This window comes from Schistocerca piceifrons, chromosome 2 (assembly GCF_021461385.2).
Source record: "Schistocerca piceifrons isolate TAMUIC-IGC-003096 chromosome 2, iqSchPice1.1, whole genome shotgun sequence".
NCBI classification, from domain to species: Eukaryota; Metazoa; Arthropoda; class Insecta; order Orthoptera; family Acrididae; genus Schistocerca; species Schistocerca piceifrons.
In genome coordinates, this window is record NC_060139.1 from 265,037,857 (window position 1) to 265,062,845 (window position 24,989).

Sequence of the window (24,989 nt, forward strand, 5' to 3'; positions counted from 1 at the left end):
ACAAATCACAGTCGCCGCGTGTCCAGGGTAGCGTGACCAGTTTGACCTACGTGAATGACATCCTGCGACCCACAGCCGAACCCATTCTGCAGCTGCCATTTATCAACAAGAGAATGCACGACCACATGTTGCTGCACGTACATGTGCTTTCTTGCTGCCGCAGGATGCCAGCCTATTGTCCTGGTCCTCCAGATCACCAAACTTGTCGTCAATCTAAAATATGTGGGATATGGTGAAATGACGGGGGCAGTGCTGTGACCCAACGCCAACCACGACAGATGAACGTTGGAACCAGACGAAATGCAGCATGGATGGCTATACCACAGGACGCCATTCGCGCCTTCACACGTGCCAATGCCATCACGCATGGAACAAGTTTTCACGACCCATGGAGAATCCTGTGTCACCTAGGCTACCCGAACTAAGGTGATTGGAAAGCTAATCACTTCCACAGAACATACTGATGTACATGTCCTGTGAATATGAGCGTCCTGTCTCTATTCGTTTAAGGTGCTCTGTTTTCTTCTGAAGGTGGGGGCATAAGGGGGAACTTTATAAACAGTGTGACGGGGTTGCTATGGTTTCATTTCTGTCGCCCGTAGCAGCTGACATTTTTGTGGGCTATGTCGAACAACAGGCATTAAGTAATGTGGAATTAAAAATATCTTGCTGACTGCGCTGTGTGGATGATTCGATCGTTCTTGGCTACACACCAGGGGAGATCTACATAGCTTCCACTGTTTTCTGAACATTAATCCTAAAATTAGCTTGACCACGGATGTGGAGAGCGAGGTCAGATGTTTTGATCTTCAGAAGATCTGACAACAGGCAGCCGAAACGCCTCTTCGCACCACTTCTCAGCCCATAAGCAATCTGCTATGAGCACTCTGTACTCGCGAGCACTGCTCGTCACTGACGGTAAGAGCTTTTGAACAGAGCTAGATTTTCTTATGGAAACATTGATGAGATGACTAACGGCTATGGTGAACTTTCCATAAACAGGGCCTTTAAAAGGAGCTTTAATAATAATAATAATAATGTAAACAAGGAGTACGAGTAACTTAATAACAAAAATGTAAAGAAGGAGTACGAGTAACTTCCAGCATATTGTTTAAGATTTATCTCTAAAACAACCAATCGCATAGAGCCCAATGAAAGAATTGTTTGTGGACTATGTTTTCAGTCAACACCAGATAAAAGACTTCTTCGGCCCCTCAACGGACGTGGCTGACTGCCCCACACACGGCATATTCATCTACGTCAGTTTTCCGTTTATCCTCAGGAGTCGGCCAATTCAGCTCCTTCAACATCTCTGTCGCTCTTTCCCGTGAGTCAAACAAACCTAACAAACATATGATCATTTGTGTTGCCCATCTCTATACACACTCGATATTTCATATAATCCCATTTGATATGGATTCCACACACTCCAGCAGTATTCCAGGATGGGTCGCATGAGTGATTTGTAAGCAATCTCCTTTGTAGATGGATCGAGATTTGCTAGTTTTTTTACGAATAGAACGAAATCTGTTACCTACTTTACTACAGCGGATCCCATTCCATGTCCCTTCGAAGTGTTACACCCACCTATTTTTATGAGTTTACCGATTCCAGCTGCGACTCAGTGGTATTATATTCATACGTTTCTTTGTTGTTGTTTTTTTTCGTTTTGTGAAGTGCGCAGTTTTACGTTTCTGATATTTACATCAGGCTGTCAATCTTTGTAATTCTTTGAAATCTTATCAAAATGTTACCGAACGTTTGTGCAGCTTCGTTCAGATTGTGCTTCACTGAAGACAACTGCCGCGCGGAGTGGCCAGCGGTTTGAGACGCCATGTCACTGATTGCGTGGCCCCTCCCACCGGAGGATCTCGTCTTCCCTCGAGCGAGAGCGTGTATGTTGTTCTTAGCATAAGTTACTTTAAGTAGTGTGTAAGTATAGGGACCAATGACGTCAGCAGTTTGGTCCCTTAGGAATTCATACACATTTGAACATTTTTTTTAAAGACAACTGCGCCATCTGCGAGAAGTTAGCATTGTACCCAAGGTCATTAACATGCAACATCAACAGCAAAGGCCCTAACACAGTTGGCTAGAATACGCCCAAAGTATATTCTACTTATGTCGATGAGTCAACGCCGACCGTTGTGGCCGAGCGGTTCTAGGCGCTTCAGTCTGGAACCACGCGACCACTACGGTCGCTGGTTCAAATCCTGCCTCGGACATGGATGTGTGTGATGTCCTTAGGTTAGTTAGGTTTAAGTAGTTCTAAGTTCTAGGGGCTGTTGACCTCAGATGTTAAGTCCCATAGTGCTCAGAGCCATTTGAACCATACGATGACTGTGCTCCAACCATGCTGCGTCCTTCTTACAAAGAAATCCTCACTTCTGTTCCAAATTTCGTCTGATATCCCATACAATAGTACTTCTGATAACAAATGGAAGTGAGCTACTGGCAAGGAGAGGTCACCAGCGATGGGATCGACTTCTTGAAGCCATCTATACTGTTATGTAGGTTAAGATCCCAGGTATCACACACTACAGCAATTCACCCTGATCGGGCCTCGTTTGCGAGTAACTGATGAAAACTTACTTTGGAATTTTGTCTGTCACTCAATAGCGTTAAAAAAGGTGCACTGAATAGTGCTGTAGTGTCGTGTAATGGACAGGATAATGGCTTCACATACATGAAGTTGTGAATACGAATCTCGTGAGGAGCAGTGAACTTTTTTTTTATTTTACTTGCATATCTTTATAGACATGACTTTCACCATCATTTCATTCAATTAATTGACTTAACTGCAATTTTTATTTCCATTCCTTTGTCACATAATTTTAATTATAATATCAACTTATTCATTTGCTCTCATTTTTCTTCCTATCATTCATTTTCCACCTGAAATTTTTGATTAACTTTATGTATCAATTTCAAATTAATTTCTTTTGTTATCTCATCCTGGTTTTTCTGTCCACATTATTGCGTTCACTATATCTATTTCTCATTTTGCTTCAATTTCGTTTTACTTATACAATCTTCTTTCATTTAAACCTTCATCTGCGTTATTTTGTCCATAGTGCTATAGATTTTTAGGTAATGTTATAAATGTTAATATGATGATTACAGTGCAGAAAGAACTGCACATCTGATAACCAAAAATACATTTTTCACACCATTGCACAATCAATATAAATAGATTATTTCGTGTTTTATTTTTTAACTGGCAGATCGTAATTTTCAAATAATTTATAATAGATAAATATAATTAAATTCAAATTCACAAAAATTCCGTTTGGAAAAAGAATGACGTAAAGAAAAAATGAAACAAATTAATAGAAAGAAATTACATTTGAAACAATTAATAGAATAAAATAACGATCAAAGTCATATCGATAAAGATTTTATAATAAAAAAATTACTGCTCCTGACGAGATTCGAACCCACAACCACCTGCATAAAAAAGCTACTATTCTATCTACTACACCATAACACCACTGTTGGAATTGTGTCATTTTCGAAGTCATTGACCATCACGCAAAATTCCGATTTTTTTTTAAATTAGTCGCAAACGAGAGCACACTAGGATAAATGGCTGAAGGGTTTGATACCTGGTATCTTAACCCACATCACCGTATAGATGGTTACAAAAAGTCGATCCCACCGCTGGGGACCTCTCCTTGTGAGTCAAATGCTTTTCGGAAATCGAGTAATACTGCATGCACTTCACTGCCTTGAGCCTTGGATTTCGGGATGTCATGTGAGAAAACCGCAAGTTATGTTTCATGTGATCGGTGTTTTCGAAATTCAGGCTGGTTAGCATGGAGGAGGTCGTTCCGCTCGAAAAGTGTATTAAGTGACATGTTTCTCGGGCAAAGCATACATTGGCGAAACTGGAAAGATGGTAAAAGAACGCGTTAAAGAAGGCGTAAACCAGTTTAACGTCAGAGGTAGCGGAGCACCAAGAAGAGTGTATGAGGTTACGGATTTTAAGAACGTACGCGCGCTGGTCGCATAAAGTAGTATTTACAGAAGTAAAGTCCTTGGAACAGTCCAAATATCGAAGAATGAGTGTAATAGCACCGTCTTCGTGACTATGCGCTGTCAGTACATAAACACACAGCCACGGCGAGAGAGGAAAGTAAACAGCTACCAGGAAGCAATGGAGGCGGCACAACAATAGTATTTTGGTCTCCTCCCCTCTTGGTCAGTGAGTGATTTCAGCATTTACCGAATGACGACGGTGCACGATTAGCAACTGGGAGATTTTTACCCAGTAACTCCACTTCTCCAATAAAGGCCCGGAAAATAGCCTTTTATAAGTAACCACGATGATGTCTCTCGATAGCGTTCGGCTATCCTGGGACACCAATGTAATACTGAATATAGGTTCCAGCAGAGGGGTCGAAGCGTCGATTAGTGAAGAAATCTGAAAAGTAACGTGCTGCGGTCAAACGACTCAAAAAGTTTTATCATTAAGAACAGCTGTGAGCAAAACCTGGAGACTTAAGTGAATAACTTCTTGTTCTAAACTCAGGAAGCAGGAATTGTTCCCTTAGTTGATAATACAAGCAACGTAATGATGTTACGTAGTGTTGTACAGAAACAAAGAGAGAATAAAAGAAATTATCTCAAAAAATATTGTTTAGTTTTCTGGTAAAGTTATCACTTTCTTTAAAAAGAAGCATTACATTCAGCTGCATACAAGGATGGCAACAGAGCATATCAAAAGGGAACATGTAAATCAGATTTTTCTTTAGCCTTGCTTCCATAATTAGCCGTAACGTCAGAATTGCCTCTCTCGTCCCCTTACTTTTCCTAAAGCCAAACTGATCGTCACCTAGCGCATTCTCAATTTCTTTTCCATTCTTCTGTATATTATTCTTGTAAGCAGCTTCGACGCATGAGCTGTTAAGCTGATTGTGCGATAATTCTCGCACTTGTCAGCTCTTGCCGTCTTCGGAATTGTGTGGATGATGCTTTTCCGAAAGTCAGATGGTATATAGCCAGACTCATATATTCTACACACCAACGTGAATAGTCGTTTTGTTGCCACTTCACCCAATGATTTTAGAAATTCTGATGGAATGTTATCTATCCCTTCTGCCTTATTTGACCGTAAGTCCTCCGAAGCTCTTTTAAATTCCGATTTTAATGCTGGATCCCCTATCTCTTCTAAATCGACTCCTGTTTCTTCTTCTATCACATCAGACAAATCTTCACCCTCACAGAGGCTTTCAATGTATTCTTTCCACCTATCTGCTCTCTCCTCTGCATTTAACAGTGGAATTCCCGTTGCTTTTAATGTCACCAAAGATTGTTTTGACTTTCCTGTATGCTGAGTCTGTCCTTCCGACAATCATATCTTTTTCGATGTCTTCACATTTTTCCTGCAGCCATTTCGTCTTAGCTTCCCTGCACTTCCTATTTATTTCATTCCTCAGCGACTTGTATTTCTGTATTCCTGATTTTCCCGGAACATGTTTGTACTTCCTCCTTTCATCAATCAACTGAAGTATTTCTTCTGTTACCCATGGTTTCTTCGCAGCTACCTTCTTTGTACCTATGTTCTCCTTCCCAACTTCTGAGATGGCCCTTTTTAGAGATGTCCATTCCTCTTCAACTGTACTGCCTACTGCGCTATTCCTTATTGCTGTATCTATATCGTTAGAGAACTTCAAACGTTTCTCCTCATTCCTTAGTACTTCCGTATCCCACTTCTTTGCGTATTGATTCATCCTGACTAATGTCTTGAACTTCAGCCTACTCTTCATCACTACTATATTGTGATCTGAGTCTATATCTGCTCCTTGGTACGCCTTACAATCCAGTATCTGATTTCGGAATCTCTGTCTGACCATGATGTAATCTAATTGAAATCTTCCCGTATCTCCCGGCCTTTTCCAAGTATACCTCCTCCTCTTGTGATTCTTGAGCAGGGTAATCGCTATTACTAGCTGAAACTTGTTACAGAACTCAATTAGTCTTTCTCCTCTTTCATTCCTTGTCCCAAGCCCATATTCTCCTGTAACCTTTTCTTCTACTCCTTCCCCTAAAACTGCACACCAGTCGCCCATGACTATTAGATTTTCGTCCCCCTTTACATACTGCATTACCCTTTCAATATCCTCATACACTTTCTCTATCTGTTCATCTTCAGCTTGCGACGTCGGCATGTATACCTGAACTATCGTTGTCGGTGTTGGTCTGCTGTCGATTCTGATTAGAACAACCCGGTCACTGAACTGTTCACAGTAACACACCCTCTGCCCTACCTTCCTATTCATTACGAATCCTACACCTGTTATACCATTTTCTGCTGCTGTTGATATTACCCGATGCTCATCTGACAAGAAATCCTTGTCTTCCTTCCACTTCTCTTCACTGACCCCTACTATATCTAGATTGAGCCTTTGGATTTCCCTTTTCAGATTTTCTAGTTTCCCTACCACGTTCAAGCTTCTGACATTCCACGCCCCGACTCGTAGAACGTTATCCTTTCGTTGATTATTCAATCTTTTTCTCATGGTAACCTCCCCCTTGGCAGTCCCCTACCGGAGATCCGAATGGGGGACTATTCCGGAATCTTTTGCCAATGGAGAGATCATCATGACACTTCTTCAAATACAGGCCACATGTCCTGTGGATACACGTTACGTGTCTTTAATGCAGTGGTTTCCATTGCCTTCTGCATCCTCATGTCGTTGATCATTGCTGATTCTTCCGCCTTTAGGGGCTATTTCCCACCCCTAGGACAAGAGAGTGCCCTGAACCTCTATCCGCTCCTCGACCCTCTTTGACAAGGCAGAATGAGGCTGACTTCTTATGCCGGAAGTCTTCGGCCGCCAATGCTGATTATTTATCAAAATTTAGGCAGTGGCGGGGATCGAACCCGGGGCCGAAGACGTTTTGATTATGAATCAAAGACACTTTCATAGGATTTGTCGACCTGGAAAAAGTGTTCGACAATATAAAATGGTGCAAGCTGTTCGAAATTCTGAAAAAAGTAGGGGTAAGCTATAGGGAGAGACGGGTCATATACAATATGTACAACAACCAAGAGGTAATAATAAGAGTGGACGATCAAGAACGAAGTGCTCGTATTAAGAAGGGTGTAAGACAAGGCTGTAGCCTTTCGCCCCTACTCTTCAATCTATACATCGAGGAAGCAATGATGGAAATAAAAGAAAGGTTCAGGAGTGGAATTCAAATACAAGGTGAAAGGATATCAATGATACGATTCGCTGATGACATTGCTATCCTGAGTGAAAGTGAAGAAGAATTAAATGATCTGCTGAACGGAATGAACAGTCTAATGAGTACACAGTATGGTTTGAGAGTAAATCGGAGAAAGACGAAGGTAATGAGAAGTAGTAGAAATGAGAACAGCGGGAAACTTAACATCAGGATTGATGGTCACGAAGTCAATGAAGTTAAGGAATTCAGCTACCTAGGCAGTAAAATAACCAATTACGGACGGAGCAAGGAGGACATCAAAAGCAGACTCGCTATGGCAAAAAAGGCATTCTGGCCAAGAGAAGTCTACTAATATCAAATACCGGCCTTAATTTGAGGAAGAAATTTCTGAGGATGTACGTCTGGAGTACAGCATTGTATGGTAGTGAAACATGGACTGTGGGAAAACCGGAACAGAAGAGAATCGAAGCATTTGAAATGTGGTGCTATAGACGAATGTTGAAAATTAGGTGGACTGATAAGGTAAGGAATGAGGAGGCTCTACGCAGAATCGGAGAGGAAAGGAATATGTGGAAAACACTGATAAGTAGAAGGGACAGGATGAGAGGACATCTGCTAAGACATGAGGGAATGACTTCCATGGTACTAGAGGGAGCTGTAGAGGGCAAAAACTGTAGAGGAAGACAGAGATTGGAATACGTCAAGCAAGTAATTGAGGACGTAGGTTGCAAGTGCTACTCTGAGATGAAGAGGTTAGCACAGGAAAGGAATTCGTGGCGGGCCGCATCAAACCAGTCAGTAGACTGATGACCAAAAAAAAAAAAAAAAAAGTAAGATACAGGATTATTCAGAATCTTACTTGTGATGGATGACAAATTAGTGTAAATACGGAAAAAATAATTATTTAGATGAGTAAGTAAAACAATCTCCTAATGTTCGAATACTGTATTAGTAGTGCGCTGGTTCACACTACCACGTCGATTAAATATTTCAACGTAACGTTGCAAAGCGACATCAGACGGAACGAGCACCTAACGTCGGTAGTTGGGATGGTGAATTGTCGTCTTCGGCTTACTGGGAGAATTTTAAGAAAGTGTAGTTCATGTATGAAGAAGACCTCGTATACAACACTGGTGCTACCCATTCTGGAGTCCTGCTCGATTTTCTGGCATAATACACTGCTGGCCACCGTAAATGCAACACCCTGAAGGAAGCATCCGAATCAAGTGAAATTCACACCATGGGTTTACAGCGATGAGATATGCAACTGATTAGAATTTCAGCGTAGACGCACATCACGCGCGCCTGTGGCGCCACCTCATAGCGCCATTTAAGGCTTGGCGATTTCGACGAGTGTACGTTCGGCACGTGTGTTTACCTTGTGGTTGTTTCACAAGACGATCAGTTATGCCTCGTAGATAACAGCGAACATCGTTTGATCAAGTATCCGAGTTCGACAGAGGAAGGATAGTGGCTTACCGAGATTGTGGATTATCATACAGAGAAATCGCTAGTCGTGTTGGACGAAACCAAACAACTGTAATGCGGATATGTGACCGTTGGATGCAGGAGGGTACGACGGACCGACGTGGTCGATCGCATTCACCACGGTGCACCACTGCAAGTGCTGATAGGCAAAATGTGCGCATGGCAGTGACGGATCGCTCAGTGACATCCCGAACCATAGCGCAGCACATTGCGTCTGTAACGCATCATCCAGTGTCTGCGCGTACCATTCGACGCCGTTTACAGCAGAGTGGTCTGTCCGCAAGACGTCCATTGCTTCGTCTACCATTGACGCAGAACAACAGACGTCTCCGTCGCCAATGGTGTGATGACAGACGGATGTGGACGGCAGAATGGAATGACGTTGTCTTTACTGACGAGGCACGCTTCTGTCTGCAGCACCACGATGGTCGGATTCGAGCGTGGAGACACCGTGGAGAGAGGATGCTGGACAGCTGCATTATGCACCGCCACACTGGTCTTGCACCGGGTATTATGGTATGGGGCGGTATTGGATATTACTCTCGCACGCCTCTAGTACGCATTGCCGGTACTTTAAATAGCCGGCGCTACATATCCGAGGTGCTGGAGCCAGTTGTCGTTCCTTACCTTCAAGGCTCGGCCACAGCCATATTTCAACAGGATAATGCGCGACCACACGTGGTACGCATTGTCCAAAGGTTCTTCGTCAATAACCAGATTGAAGTGCTTCCCTGGCCGGCTCGCTCTACGGATCTTTCGCCGATAGAAAACATGTGGTCCATCGTTGCTCAACGAGTGACCCAGATTACATCCCCAGCTGCCACACCAGATGATCTTCGGCAACGTGTGGAAGCTGCTTGGGCTGCTGTACCCCAGGAACACATCCAACGTCTCTTTGACTCAATGCCGAGACGTGTGGCAGCGGTGATCTCCAACAATGGCGGCTACTCTGGCTACTGATTCTGGCAGGAACCACATGTCACAGACGTCTGTAAATGTAATCATTTGATACTTGGTCAACATGTTATCTTGTTGTTGTTGTGGTCTTCAGTCCTGAGACTGGTTTGATGCAGCTCTCCATGCTACTCTATCCTGTGCAAGCTTCTTCTTCTCCCAGCACCTACTGCAACCTACATCGTTCTGAATCTGCTTAGTGTATTGATCTCTTGGTCTCCCTCTACGATTTTTACCCTCCAAGCTGCCCTCCAATGCTAAATTTGTGATCCCTTGATGCCTCAAAACATGTCCTACCAACCGATCCCTTCTTCTAGTCAAGTTGTGCCACACACTTCTCTTCTCCCCAATCCTATTCAATACCTCCTCATTAGTTACGTGATCTACCCACCTTATCTTCAGCATTCTTCTGCAGCACCACATTTCGAAAGCTTCTATTCTCTTCTTGTCCAAACTGGTTATCGTCCATGTTTCACTTCCATACATGGCTACACTCCATGCAAATACTTTCAGAAACGACTTCCTGACACTTAAATCTATACTCGATGTTAACAAATTTCTCTTCTTCAGAAACGATTTCCTTGCCATTGCCAGTCTACATTTTATATCCTCTCTACTTCGACCACCATCAGTTATTTTACTCCCTAAATAGCAAAACTCCTTTCCTACTTTAAGTGTCTCATTTCCTAATCTAATCCCCTCAGCATCACCCGATTTAATTTGACTACATTCCATTATCCTCGTTTTGCTTTTGTTGATGTTCATCTTATATCCTCCTTTCAAGACACTGTCCATTCCGTTCAACTGCTCTTCCAAGTCCTTTGCTGTCTCTGACAGAATTACAATGTCATCGGCGAACCTCAAAGTTTTTACTTCTTCTCCATGAATTTTAATACCTACTCCGAATTTTTCTTTTGTTTCCTTTACTGCTTGCTCAATACACAGATTGAATAACATCGGGGAGAGGCTGCAACCCTGTCTCACTCCTTTCCCAACCACTGCTTCCCTTTCATGCCCCTCGACTCTTATAACTGCCACCTGGTTTCTGTACAAATTGTAAATAGCCTTTCGTTCCCTGTATTTTACCCCTGCCACCTTCAGAATTTGAAAGAGAGTATTCCAGTTAACGTTGTCAAAAGCTTTCTCTAAGTCTACAAATGCTAGAAACGTAGGTTTGCCTTTTCTTAATCTTTCTTCTAAGATAAGTCGTAAGGTTAGTATTGCCTCACGTGTTCCAACATTTCTACGAAATCCAAACTGATCTTCCCCGAGGTCGGCTTCTACCAGTTTTTCTATTCGTCTGTACAGAATTCGCGTTAGTATTTTGCAACCGTGACTTATTAAACTGATAGTTCGGTAATTTTCACATCTGTCAACACCTGCTTTCTTTGGGATTGGAATTATTATATTCTTCTTGAAGTCTGTGGGTATTTCACCTGTCTCATACATCTTGCTCACCAGATGGTAGAGTTTTGTCATGACTGGCTCTCCCAAGGCCATCAGTAATTCTAAAGGAATGTTGTCTACTCCCGGGGCCTTGTTTCGACTCAGGTCTTTCAGTGCTCTGTCAAACTCTTCACGCAGTATCTTATCTCCCATTTCATCTTCATATACATCCTCTTCCATTTCCATAATATTGTCCTCAAGTACATCGCCCTTGTATAAACCCTCTATATACTCCTTCCACCTTTCTACCTTCCTTTCTTTGCTTAGAACTGGGTTGCCATCTGAGCTCTTGATATTCATACAAGTGGTTCTCTTCTCTCCAAAGGTCTCTTTAATTTTCCTGTAGGCAGTATCTATCTTACCCCTAGTGAGACAAGCCTCTACATCCTTACATTTGTCCTCTAGCCATCCCTGCTTAGCCGTTTTGCACTTCCTGTCGATCTCATTTTTGAGACGTTTGTATTCCTTTTTGCCTGCTTCATTTACTGCATTTTTATATTTTCTCCTTTCATCAATTAAATTCAATATTTCTTTCGTTACCCAAGGATTTCTACTAGCCCTCGTCTTTTTACCTACTTGATCCTCTGCTGCCTTCACTACTTCATCCCTCAGAGCTACCCATTCTTCTTCTACAGTATTTCTTTCCCCCATTCCTGTCAATTGTTCCCTTATGCTCTCCCTGAAACTCTCTACAACCTCTGGTTCTTTCAGTTTATCCAGGTCCCATCTCCTTAAATTCCCGCCTTTTTGCAGTTTCTTCAGTTTCAATCTGCAGTTCATAACCAATAGATTGTGGTCAGAATCCACATCTGCCCCTGGAAATGTCTTACAGTTTAAAACCTGGTTCCTAAATCTCTGTCTTACCATTATATAATCTATCTGATACCTTTTAGTATCTCCAGGATTCTTCCAGGTATACAACTTTCTTTCATGATTCTTGAACCAAGAGTTGGCTATGATTAAGTTATGCTCTGTACAAAATTCTACAAGGCGACTTCCTCTTTCATTTCTTCCCCCCAATCCATATTCACCTACTATGTTTCCTTCTCTCCCTTTTCCTACTGACGAATTCCAGTCACCCATGACTATTAAATTTTCGTCTCCCTTCACTACCTGAATAATTTCTTTTATCTCGTCATACATTTCATCAATTTCTTCATCATCTGCAGAGCTAGTTGGCATATAAACTTGTACTACTGTAGTAGGCATGGGCTTTGTGTCTATCTTGGCCACAATAATGCGTTCACTATGCTGTTTGTAGTAGCTAACCCACACTCCTATTTTTTTATTCATTCCTGCATTACCCCTATTTGATTTTGTATTTATAACCCTGTAATCACCTGACCAAAAGTCTTGTTCCTCCTGCCACCGAACTTCACTAATTCCCACTATATCTAACTTTAACCTATCCATTTCCCTTTTTAAATTTTCTAACCTACCTGCCCGATTAAGTGATCTGACATTCCACGCTCCGATCCGTAGAATGCCAGTTTTCGTTCTCCTAGTAACGACGTCCTCTTGAGTAGTCCCCGCCCGGAGATCCGAATGGGGGACTATTTTACCTCCGGAATATTTTACCCAAGAGGACGCCATCATCATTTAATCATACAGTAAAGCTGCATGTCCTCGGGAAAAATTACGGCTGTAGTTTCCCCTTGCTTTCAGCCGTTCGCAGTACCAGCACAGCAAGGCCATTTTGGTTAATGTTACAAGGCCAGATCAGTCAATCATCCGGACTACTGCCCCTGCAACTACTGAAAAGGCTGCTGCCCCTCTTCAGGAACCACATGTTTGTCTGGCCTCTCAACAGATACCCCTCCAATTGTGGTTGCACCTACGGTACGGCAATCTGTATCGCTGAGGCACGCAAGCCTCCCCACCAACGGCAAGGTCCATGGTTCATGGGGGGAGGACATGTTATCTACAAAATAAATTTTGTTTTGCTACCTCTTGTCTTTCTTGGTGTTGCATTTGCGGTGGCCAGCAGTGTATTAAGTTTGTTAGTTCGTTACATGCTCTGCGGTTCATTTTACATGATAGATCGTAATAATGTGGAACGAGTCATTGTACATTCACATTGCAAATTAATTTTCAAATATGGTTACATTGTGAAAAATTTCTAAGGTTTTTCTTCTCTCTCTCAAATCAGATTGTTCAATATTCCTGCTTGTGCATGTCAATAATAACTCTTGCCGATTCTATAGCTCTCAGATATTTTTGTTGTGGGAAACGTCCTCCGTGTGACCTTATATTTGTGATGAAATCACTTTGTGTACTTCCATTAACTTAAGTCGTCTTCAAGTATCGAAGTATTAACCACACAGTCCGTCGCAATAGCTGAGTGGTCAGCGTGTTTGCCTGTCAGTCAGAGAATCTTGGTTCGATTCCCGGGATTTTTCTTTGGTAGGAGTAATGGTACGAGGTACACTCAGGAACTATTTGACCGATTTGTAAAGGTACCAAGGTCAAGAAACCCAATAGTCAGGGGGAGGGCGGTGTGCTGATGAGATTCCCCTCCGTACTAGATTCGATGACGTCATTGGCAGAGAATGACAGCGATCAGGCGGTCCAGTTTGGCCTGTCTTGGACCAGAACGTGGAAGTTTACTTTTACTTTATTACGAACTACTCTATAGGTGGGACAAAAACACCTAAGATAAAACATAATTGATGGCATTGGCTACAATATTATGCAAGGTGTTATTAGAAAATTAGAATTAAAATGAATGAAAGTCCATATGACTGTACTAGTCCTTTGAAAGATCCGCTATCGGTTTCGCACCTTGAAGGTCCATCGTAATGTGTGTTTCTCTATAAAAGAATTACGTTCTTTGTATAATAAAAAATCGTAGAAGATTTTTTTAAAAAAGCCTTAAACAACTTTCACCACAAATGCTATTCTGTATAGGTACTGCTAAACGCCGTAATCTTAAACACACTGTTGTTTTGATGCGTTATGTCGTTATGAAAGACACGTAATTTGCCTCTATGTGATTACCACCTACTTTCGGCGTTTCAAAGAGTCTGAAAACTATTTTGCTGTCAGCCAGAAAGCAAAGGGGAACATACTGACCATAATTTCCAGTCTGCAAGGCCACATTACCCTTTGTGATCACTGAGTGAAAATGTTCCTACTCGTTATTTACTCAGCAGTATCAGGAACCATTAATATAAATACAAAAGTTTATGAGTTTTAACTTTTTAATACACATATCAAAAAATGTTTTGCATCATCTCGGCCCCGAGATTTTCGGAATCTGTACAGAAAATAGGAATAGAGATTAACATAAACATCATTTCCGCCCTTTTTATTGCTCATGAAATTCACCCATTGCATGTTGCACCATCATACAGCGAGACCTTCAAGGGTGGTGGTCTAGATTGCTGTACATGCCGGTACTTCCAATACCCAGTAGCACCTCCTCTTCCATTGATGCATGCCTGTATTCATCATGGCACACTGTCCACAAGTTTATCAAGGCACTGTTGGTCTAGATTGTCCCACTCCTCAACGTCGAATCGGCGTAGATCCCTCACAATGGTTGATGGGTCACGTCTTCCATATACAGCCTTTTTCAATCCATCCCAGGCCGGAGAACATGCTGGCCACTCTAGTCGAACGATGCCGTTATCCTAAAGGAAGTCATTCACAGGATGAGCACGATGGGAGCGCGAATTGTCGTCCATGAAGACGAATGCCTCTCCAATATGCTGCCGATGTGGTTGCACTAGCGGTCGGAGGATGCCATTCACGTATCGTACAGCCGTTACGGCGCCTTCCATGACCACCAGCGACGTACTTCGGCCCCGCATAATGCCACCCCAAAACAGTAGGGAACCTCCAACTTGCTGCACTCGCTGGACAGCGTGTCTAAGGCGTTCTTCCTGACAGGGTTGCCTCGAAACACGTCTGCGACGATTCTCTCGTTGAAGGCATATGCGACACTCATCGTTGAAGAGAACGTGATGCCAATCCTGAGCGGTCCATACGGCATTTTGTTGGGCCAATCTGTACCGCGATGCATGGTGTCATGGTTGGAAAGATGGACCTCGCCACGGATGTCGCGAGTGAAGTTGCGCGTCATGCAGCCTATTGCGCACAGATTGAGTCATAACACGACGTCCTGTGGCTGCACGAAAAACATTATTCATCATGATGGCGTTGCTGTCAGGGTTCCTCCGAGCCATAATCCGTAGGTAGCGGTCATCCACTGCAGCAGTAGGCCTTGGGCGGCCTGAGCGAGGCATGTCATCGACAGATCCTGTCTCTCTGTATCTCCTCCATGTCCGAACAACATCGTTTTGGTTCACTCCGAGACGCCTGGACACTTCCCTTGTTGAGAGCCCTTCCTGGCACAAAGTAACAATGCGTACTCTATCGAACCGCGGTATTGACCGTCTAGGCATGGTTGAACTACAGACCACACGAAACGTGCACCTCCTTCCTGGTGTAAAGACTGGAACTGATCGGCTGTCGGACAGCCTCCGTCACATAGGCGCTGCTCACGCTTGGTTGTTTACATCTTTGGGTGGTTTAGTTGGACCACTTTTTTCGCTTTGTGATAGATGGCGCTGTAATAGTCACAAAAGTATAAGTACGTGGTATCACGTAACATTCCGCCTGTGCGGACGGTATTTGCTTCGTGATACATTACCCGTGTGAAAATGGACCGTTTACCAAATGCAGAAAAGGTCGATATCGTGTTGATGTATGGCTATTCTGATTAAAATGCCCAACGGGCGGGCCGGCCGTGGTGGTCTAGCGGTTCTAGGCGCTCGGTTCGGAACCGCGCGACTGCTACGGTCGCAGGTTCGAATCCTGCCTCGGGCATGGATGTGTATGATGTCCTTAGGTTAGTTAGGTTTAAGTAGTTCTATGTTCTAGGGGACTGATGACCACATATGTTTAGTCCCATAGTGCTCTGAGCTATTTGAACCCAACGGGCATGTGCTATGTATTTTGGTCGGTATCCTGGACGACATCATCCAAGTGTCCGGACCGTTCGCCGGATAGCTACGTTATTTAAGGAAACAGAAAGTGTTCAGCCACATCTGAAACGTTAATCACGATCTGCAACAAATGATGATGCCCAAGTAGGTGTTTTAGCTGCTGTCGTGGCTAATCCACATATCACTAGCAGACAAATTGCACGAGAAACGGGAATCTCAAAAACTTCGGTGTTGAGAATGCTACATCAACATCCATTGCACCCGTACCATATTTCTATGCACCAGGAATTGCATGGCGATGACTTTGAACGTCGTGTACAGTTCTTCCACTGGGCACAAGAGAAATTGCGGGACGATGACAGTTTTTTTGCACGCGTTCTATTTAGCGACGAAGCGTCATTCACCAACAGCGGTAACGTAAACCGGCATAATGTGCACTATTGGGCAACGGAAAATCCACGATGACTGCGACAAGTGGAACATCAGCGACCTTGGCCGGTTAATGTATGGTGCGGCATTATGGGACGAAGGATTATTAGCTCCCATTTTATCGATGGCAATCTAAATGGTGCAATATATGCTGATTTCCTACGTAATGTTCTACCGATGTTACTACAAGATGTTTCACTGCATGACAGAATGGCGATGTACTTCCAACATGATGGATGTCCGACACATAGCTCGCGTGCGGTTGAAACGGTATTGAATAGCATATTTCATGGAAGGTGGATTGGTCGTCGAAGCACCATACCATGGCCCGCACGTTCACCGGATCTGACGTCCCCGGATTTCCTTCTGTGGGGAAAGTTGAAGGATATTTGCTATCGTGATCCACCGACAACGCCTGGCAACATGCATCAGCGCATTGTCAATGCATGTGCGAACATTACGGACGGCGAACTACTCGCTGTTGAGAGGAATGTCGTTACACGTATTGCCAAATGCATTGAGGTTGACGGACATCATTTTGAGCATTTATTGCATTAATGTGGTAGTTACAGGTAATCACACTGTAACAGCATGCGTTCTCAGAAATAATAAGTTCACAAAGGTACATGTATCACATTGGAACAACCGAAATAAAATACCTGTTACCAACTGTTTGTCTAAAATTTTGAGCCGTATGTTTTTGAATATTACAGCGCCATCTATCATAAAGTGAAAAGAGTGGTCCAACTAAAAAATTTATATTTCTTTACGTACTACACGAATATGTAATTAAAAATGGGGGTTCCTATTTTTTAAAAAACCCAGTTGATATCCGTTTGATTATGGCAGCGCCATCTAGTGGGCCAACCATAGCGCCATCTGGTTTCCCCCTTCAAGCTAGATGAGTTTCGATCTTTGTAGTTTTTTCGTCTGACGTTTATTCCGTGAGATATTTGGCCCGGTCACGATCAATGGACCACCCTGTATAACATATGCCTTTCTGAACATTGAGATGCTTCTGACTCAAATAACCAATATACCCGGGGGTTTCCGTAAGAGAGTGCAAAAACTTAACGGGAAATAGAGGTTGCTCCACTGTACAATTTGAGGCAGGGATCCTGGGTTCGGAGAAGCCAACGTAAGGAGATAATAAGAATAAAATCACGTTAGAGCGTACCTTTTTATTTACATTAGTTACAGTTAACTGCAAATCCTATCATTGACACAATGAACGTATTATTTATATTGTATCTTACAAAATGTGCTAAAGCTGACGGCCATCAACCTCACTGCAAACGTGACATTGGCGAACAAGGTCCTGACGCACCCTGACAAATATCCCTGCTGCGTTTCGAATCACATCACAATCAGATACAATTCTGGCAAGTAATTCCATCTCCATATCCACTGGGGTCTCATACACAAGAAGCTTTAGATATCCCATAGGAAATAATCAAGGTGATTCAGGTCACGTGACCTCGCAGGTTATGGAATAGGACCTCCCCTTCCAATCTAGTGATCAGGAAATACCGGTACTGCTCCATCGTATTGCACTGTGCGTCTCTGAATAGCACTGAGTAATGAATGGGTCTGTCGTTTCTTCATAGCACATTCTGTCATACGGATAGTATAAATACGATACAACAGAGTCACCTTATGGACAAGTTAAGTAAACAAAACTGTTACTATCGGTTATCCGTCTTGAGCTGACTGCAATCTAATTGAAGGAATTACACATACGCGTTTCGCTTTTATTTATAAAGCATCTCCCGTGGTCGTTGCTGTTTCTTACATATTCTGCTCCTTATTAGCAGCAGTTGTCGTCGAAAAACATGAGAAACAGTTTAAGAAAGTGAAGTGTAAATAATGCAGTGCGGCTCAAGAAATACTGCAGACCGGCAAAAAGTGCCAAGTGAAAATATGGAATGAAGTTCTTCGACACCAACCGCTGCTTGCAAGGAGGGAAGGAGCAGAATATGTAAGAAACACAAGTAACCACGGAATATGTTTTATAAATAAAAGCGAAACACGTCTGGTGTAATTCTTTTTAATTACATTACAGCTGCTGCGGAAGATGGCCACGCTAACAAAAGTAAACAAAACTCACATCATGACTTCCTTGTAATCAGGTTCGTCCTCCTCGTTTCCTTGCAGAAAATACAGAATGTACATGTAAATAAACAACTCAGTACGTGTAAACTTGTACGGATGTTAGTTGTAAATCAGCTGATAAACAGTAATGTTAGACAAAGCGGTAGACATGATCCATAAAAATTTCGGGGCTGCAACCGCATAAATTTATGCGGCTGCACGCCCAAAATTTTATGGATCAGTATTTGCGCCGCGAAAATATGAAGAAAGTGGTAGACATGTTTACTTCCACATTTCCTTAAGGTGGCCTCTCTGGTCCCAGATTCCCTGTTTCAAATTGTTCAATGGAGCGTTCTCTATGTCCTGTTAAATTTTTGCACACTCTTACGGAAACATCCTGTGTATGTGCAAAACTGTACAGGTACGTGATAGCAGCGTCCGAGGTTCTGGCATTTCGCTGAAGTAATTAAGAGTTCGCATCTCCTCAATACCATTTACTACTTACATTGTATAGTTCGTTGTTGCGTTGCAAGCGTAACTCGAATACTGCTGGGATACGCCGAACGTAACACACTGAGTCACAGATGGGTACATGACAAACAGTCATTTACCGCCAGGATGTCTCAGCATACGCAGGCGTCGAGACGCTGTGTCCTGGCACTTGTCCAGCATGATAGTTTCAGTGTGCGTGAAGCGGCAGCAGGTGCGGTGTTCAACATCACCGTGCAGAAAAGTGGAAACAGAGATAACGCGGGACAGGGGTAACTAGCCGGCTTCAAGAGTCTGAGAGGAGGAGAAGGATAGTATTTAACGGCCCGTCGACAACGAGGTCATTAGCGACGGAGCACAAGCTCGGGTTAGGGAAAGCGACCGTGTCCTATCGAAGAAAACGTCCTGCTATTTCCCTTAAGCGATTCAGGGAAAACACGGAAAACCTAAATCGGAAAAGCCGAACCCGGGTTTGAACCGTCGTCCTCCCGAATGCGAGTTCGCACTCTCGTTCGAGGGTCGGGCTTAGGAAAGAGGTCGACGCCTCAGCAGGGCAACCTCTTATTTCATATTTGTATGGAAAGTACGTTTTTAATCGCAGTCCAACTCAAGAATGAGTCAATTTCTCTGGATGCTCACAAACTGTTTCCCACTGCTTGCAGGTTGCTGGCCTTAGACCCCTTAAAACAAACGTAATCCGAACAGGCCTTGAAGGCCCAACGTTACCGACCAGCCGCCGCGTCATCATTAGCCCTTAGGCGTCACCAAATGCGGGTACGGACGGCATGAGGTCAGCACACCCCTCTTCGAGCTGTTGTCAGTTTTCGTGACGGGTGGCGTTACTTCTCAGTCAAGTAGCTCCTCAATTGGACTAACAAGGGCTGAGTGCACCCCACTTGCCAACACGACTTGGCAAACCCGGACTGTGATCCATCCAACTAAAGCCCGACAGCACTTAATTTCGGTGATCCGACGGGAACCAGTGCTACCACTGCAGCAAGGCCGTTGGCCTCAGAGCCCATAGGGCTGCTAATAAACAGACCTTCTCTGAAGATCACAAATTTTATAGTCTTGCCTTCGCTGAATTGGATGTAGACCATTGATGGCATTACGTCATTTCAGATGATTAAACCCTAAAATAATAATATTCTTTTCCTTACTGCTTCCCCAACATTTTCTGCGTATATAGTGCAAACGAAACGCAGTCAAGGCATACGAAACAAGTTAAAATTCTCCTGAAACCCTAAGCTAACATTCCATGCATTCTGCCCATTTGCCTATGTTAGTCTTCAGATGAACGATCACTGCAGAATATGCTTTTTCTTCAGATAGTACACTTGAAGCTTTGTCCTCAAAAAAATTTGTATCCGACTTCGAATGATCTTCTTCATTATCAACAACAAAATATTCGCTTCTGTTTCGTTTGAGTTCGCTACATTTTTCTTCTCGTTGATTGTTTAAACGTTCCCTGTATGGACCCTACCTAACAGATCCATAACATGCTGATTTTACTAGAGATGGTGGCTCCTGATGTGGGTTCTTGATTTTGGGAGCTGGTTAGATACCATATGGGCTAACATTTATTCCGTTGTTCGCATGTTGTGTGTCAGACAAGTGCTGTGTTGCAAAGTCATTTTTTCTAACTACACTCCTGGAAATGGAAAAAAGAACACATTGACACCGGTGTGTCAGACCCACCATACTTGCTCCGGACACTGCGAGAGGGCTGTACAAGCAATGATCACACGCACGGCACAGCGGACACACCAGGAACCGCGGTGTTGGCCGTCGAATGGCGCTAGCTGCGCAGCATTTGTGCACCACCGCCGTCAGTGTCAGCCAGTTTGCCGTGGCATACGGAGCTCCATCGCAGTCTTTAACACTGGTAGCATGCCGCGACAGCGTGGACGTGAACCGTATGTGCAGTTGACGGACTTTGAGCGAGGGCGTATAGTGGGCATGCGGGAGGCCGGGTGGACGTACCGCCGAATTGCTCAACACGTGGGGTGTGAAGTCTCCACAGTACATCGATGTTGTCGCCAGTGGTCGGCGGAAGGTGCACGTGCCCGTCGACCTGGGACCGGACCGCAGCGATGCACGGATGCACGCCAAGACTGTAGGATCCTACGCAGTGCCGTAGGGGACCGCACCGCCACTTCCCAGCAAATTAGGGACACTGTTGCTCCTGGGGTATCGGCGAGGACCATTCGCAACCATCTCCATGAAGCTGGGCTATGGTCCCGCACACCGTTAGGCCGTCTTCCGCTCACGCCCCAACATCGTGCAGCCCGCCTCCAGTGGTGTCGCGACAGGCGTGAATGGAGGGACGAATGGAGACGTGTCGTCTTCAGCGATGAGAGTCGCTTCTGCCTTGGTGCCAATGATGGTCGTATGCGTGTTTGGCACCGTGCAGGTGAGCGCCACAATCAGGACTGCATACGACCGAGGCACACAGGGCCAACACCCGGCATCATGGTGTGGGGGGCGATCTCCTACACTGGCCGTACACCACTGGTGATCGTCGAGGGGACACTGAATAGTGCACGGTACATCCAAACCGTCATCGAACCCATCGTTCTACCATTCCTAGACCGGCAAGGGAACTTGCTGTTCCAACAGGACAATGCACGTCCGCATGTATCCCGTGCCACCCAACGTGCTCTAGAAGGTGTAAGTCAACTACCCTGGCCAGCAAGATCTCCGGATCTGTCCCCCATTGAGCATGTTTGGGTCTGGATGAAGCGTCGTCTCACGCGGTCTGCACGTCCAGCACGAACCCTGGTCCAACTGAGGCGCCAGGTGGAAATGGCATGGCAAGCCGTTCCACAGGACTACATCCAGCATCTCTACGATCGTCTCCATGGGAGAATAGCAGCCTGCATTGCTGCGAAAGGTGGATATACACTGTACTAGTGCCGACATTGTGCATGCTCTGTTGCCTGTGTCTATGTGCCTGTGGTTCTGCCAGTGTGATCATGTGATGTATCTGACCCCAGGAATGTGTCAATGAAGTTTCCCCTTCCTGGGACAATGAATTCACGGTGTTCTTATTTCAATTTCCAGGAGTGTATATGCCTGCTACATGACAAGAGTCCCGTTTTCTAGAGGCCGCTTATTTTCCACTGCTGTGGAATCACATTTGTGTGAAAAGTCGGCTTGTAGCGTTACTGTCCGTGAGGAACGGTATCAGAATTGTAGATCAGCTGGCTTGTTCAGCACCATAGCGGGTTATCGTATGATGCAGACAACATACAAATACCTAGGCTACTTAAATAAACTAAGCTAAACTTGCTAGCTACGACACTCATTTGGTCGAGGTATGCTGACTAACCTGTAAGCTGAGAGTCAGAGAAGACGCCAGCGTTGTTGACCAGGATGACGACGCGGCCAAGGTTATCCTTGAGCCAGCGAAAGGCCGCCTGTATGTCCCCATCCTTGCTCAGGTCCGCTTCGACTGCGTGCAGCTTGCCAGGGTACGAGTGGGTCTTGGCAATTTCCTGAAAGCTAGAAATGTCTCACAAAACGTCTGAAATGTGAGAATTCTGAAGCAATAGGGCTCCACAGATATAATATTTCACTCGATTCAAAACGCAACAGATACTGAAACAAAAGCTTGCGAAAGAGACGGAAATGAATGAAAAATCATGGCATTTCTGAGCTTGTCAGCTCTCGATGTGAACATGCAGAAAGGTATCTTTACTTCCGAGGACAACTGTTCACCGTCCATGTAATAACTGGCAAAGGATGTCGTGGAATCTGGAATACTGCTGCGCTATTACTTTAAAAATATCAACATTAAAAAATTCAATCATCAGCCTACGGAGAAATGTACATAAAATGCAGCTTCTTCGATGGCAGAGAGAAGCGTTTCTAGAAACATTGCAAAAATTGGGCCCGGAAATGGTCCAGTGCCTCTGTAAATGTCTGTGCTAACATGACGGATATATGGCGCAAAGTCAAGAGTTTTAAAAACAAAACGTATGTTGACAACCTCTGAGAGACTGTCACAGGCTGGACGGAAGACTTTGCAACTACATCGCGATCTGTTAACCTTGAAACAATTTAATTTGATATTATGATCAAGGATCAGTTTCTACACATCCCCATCACAGTGGGAAGCAAGCAACAACACAACGACGTCTTTAGTACGGCCCGGTCATATTTTTCTCCTGAACTATAGGCCAAAATTTACAAGAATTCATGCACTAATTCAGTTATAAGTGCAGAAAAACGTATTTTCATTGAGCATATGATGTCATATTTACAAAGTTTTTACTAATACGTCATATTTCGGCCAACTTTTGCCAAAAATACATATATTTTTTGTATCTTTAAGAACACACAAATAAAAAAATGCGAATGTTGGTCACACAAGATTGTTTAAAGGGATATTGTCACAAATGAACACAAAAACAAGTACAAAGTTTTCTTTATCAGGACGGAAAAATATTACTTTGTAAACAGTGTGAAGCTAAATTTAGAGCAGAAAAGTGTCTTAACGAGTACCAACACTGTAATAACGACAAACGCAGCAGCTGTCTGAAGTGAAGTGCTGAAAATGGCAGCTGACAAACGCTGTTATTTCAACAGATGGGTCTATCTTCAACGCTTCAGTCGTTCTTCACGGACTTGTGTGTCTTGCAACATAAGATCGAAGAAACTGAGGAATCCAAGCAACTCCTCGAGTTCCAGATCAATCTACATTGAGAAAGAAATATTTATCCGTGTGCTGCATAGAGTTGCTCAACAAAATACGATTCGGCGTTGCAGACCAGAAGGTCTGGGGGCCCGTAGATGAAACCATCGACATTGGTGAGCGTTACGTTGCAAATGTTCTTTAAGTTGACGGACCTGGAGAAATGTTCCTCCTAACGCGTGAAGCTCCCTCGAGGGTAAACAACCAGACAAGTGCCATTTTGCTTGGTAACTTCGTGAAGTTAGTGTGGCCGGATGGTGTGAATAAAGACGTTTCGCTGCTTCGTACATGGCTAAAGCAGCCAAAGGGCTCCAGATTCTCTATCCCGGTATGGTGTATGTCACGTGCCTGGCACATGAGATCAAATTACACTGACGTGGGCAAATTAATTTCCTGTGCTAAGATAATCTATGTGAAAGCTATGCTACGGGTGCATAAATACAAGGCATGAGCACCTCTCGAAGTCTGACAGGATATCCAGAGAGATATTCTTCGTATAAAAAGTATACCAGTGGCACGACGCAATCAGTACTCTCACTGCACGATAACAATGGTGATGATGTCATGACAGAACTACTGAAGCAGAGTCACAAAAACGGCTTTCCTAAATTCCTTCACAAAAGGAGACGGAGTAAATTTTCGAGAATTAGAATGAAGAACAACTACCAACACGAGTAACTTAGATGTAGACATCCTCCATGTATCGAAGCAGCTTAAAACTCTCAAGAAAGGCAAAGCCTCCTGTACAGATCGTATACGAGTCAGTCAGTTCAGAACATGTTGATACAATAGCTCCATTTTAGGAATCATATACAACTGCTCGCTCATGGAAAGATCCGTACCCAAAGACTGGAAAGTGGTACGAGTCAATACCCACGTGTGTATGGAGTATCGTCTCAGTTGTGCAACTGGATTCGAGATCTTCTGCCAGAAAGATCACAGTTCGTAATAACTGGCAGAATGTCGTCGATTGAAACAGAACGAATATCTGGCGTTCACCAAGAAAGTGTTACAGGCCCTCTGTTGTTCCTGATGTAAATAAACAATTTTGGAGATAGAGCAGCCCTCTTAGATTGTTTGCAGATGGTGCTGTCATTTAGCGTCTTGAAAAGTCATCAGATGATCAAAACGATTTACTAAAGATATCTGTACGATGTAAAAAGTGGCAATTGACTCTAAATAATGAAAAGTGTGAAGTCATGCACAAAGTACTAAAAGAACCCGCCAAGTTTCAGTTACACGATACGTCACACAAA

General features: G+C 43.8%; 1 protein-coding gene across 1 annotated transcript in view; it reads right to left on the reverse strand.

Annotated features, from left to right (window-relative positions):
- The window catches only part of LOC124775316 (farnesol dehydrogenase-like), a 65,231-nt gene that overhangs the window by 29,913 nt on the left and 10,329 nt on the right, over positions 1-24,989 (reverse strand). The window contains exon 3 of the mRNA XM_047250151.1: positions 22,369-22,541. Within this exon, the coding sequence (XP_047106107.1) occupies positions 22,369-22,541 (173 nt within the window). The remainder of the gene's footprint in view (positions 1-22,368; positions 22,542-24,989) is intronic.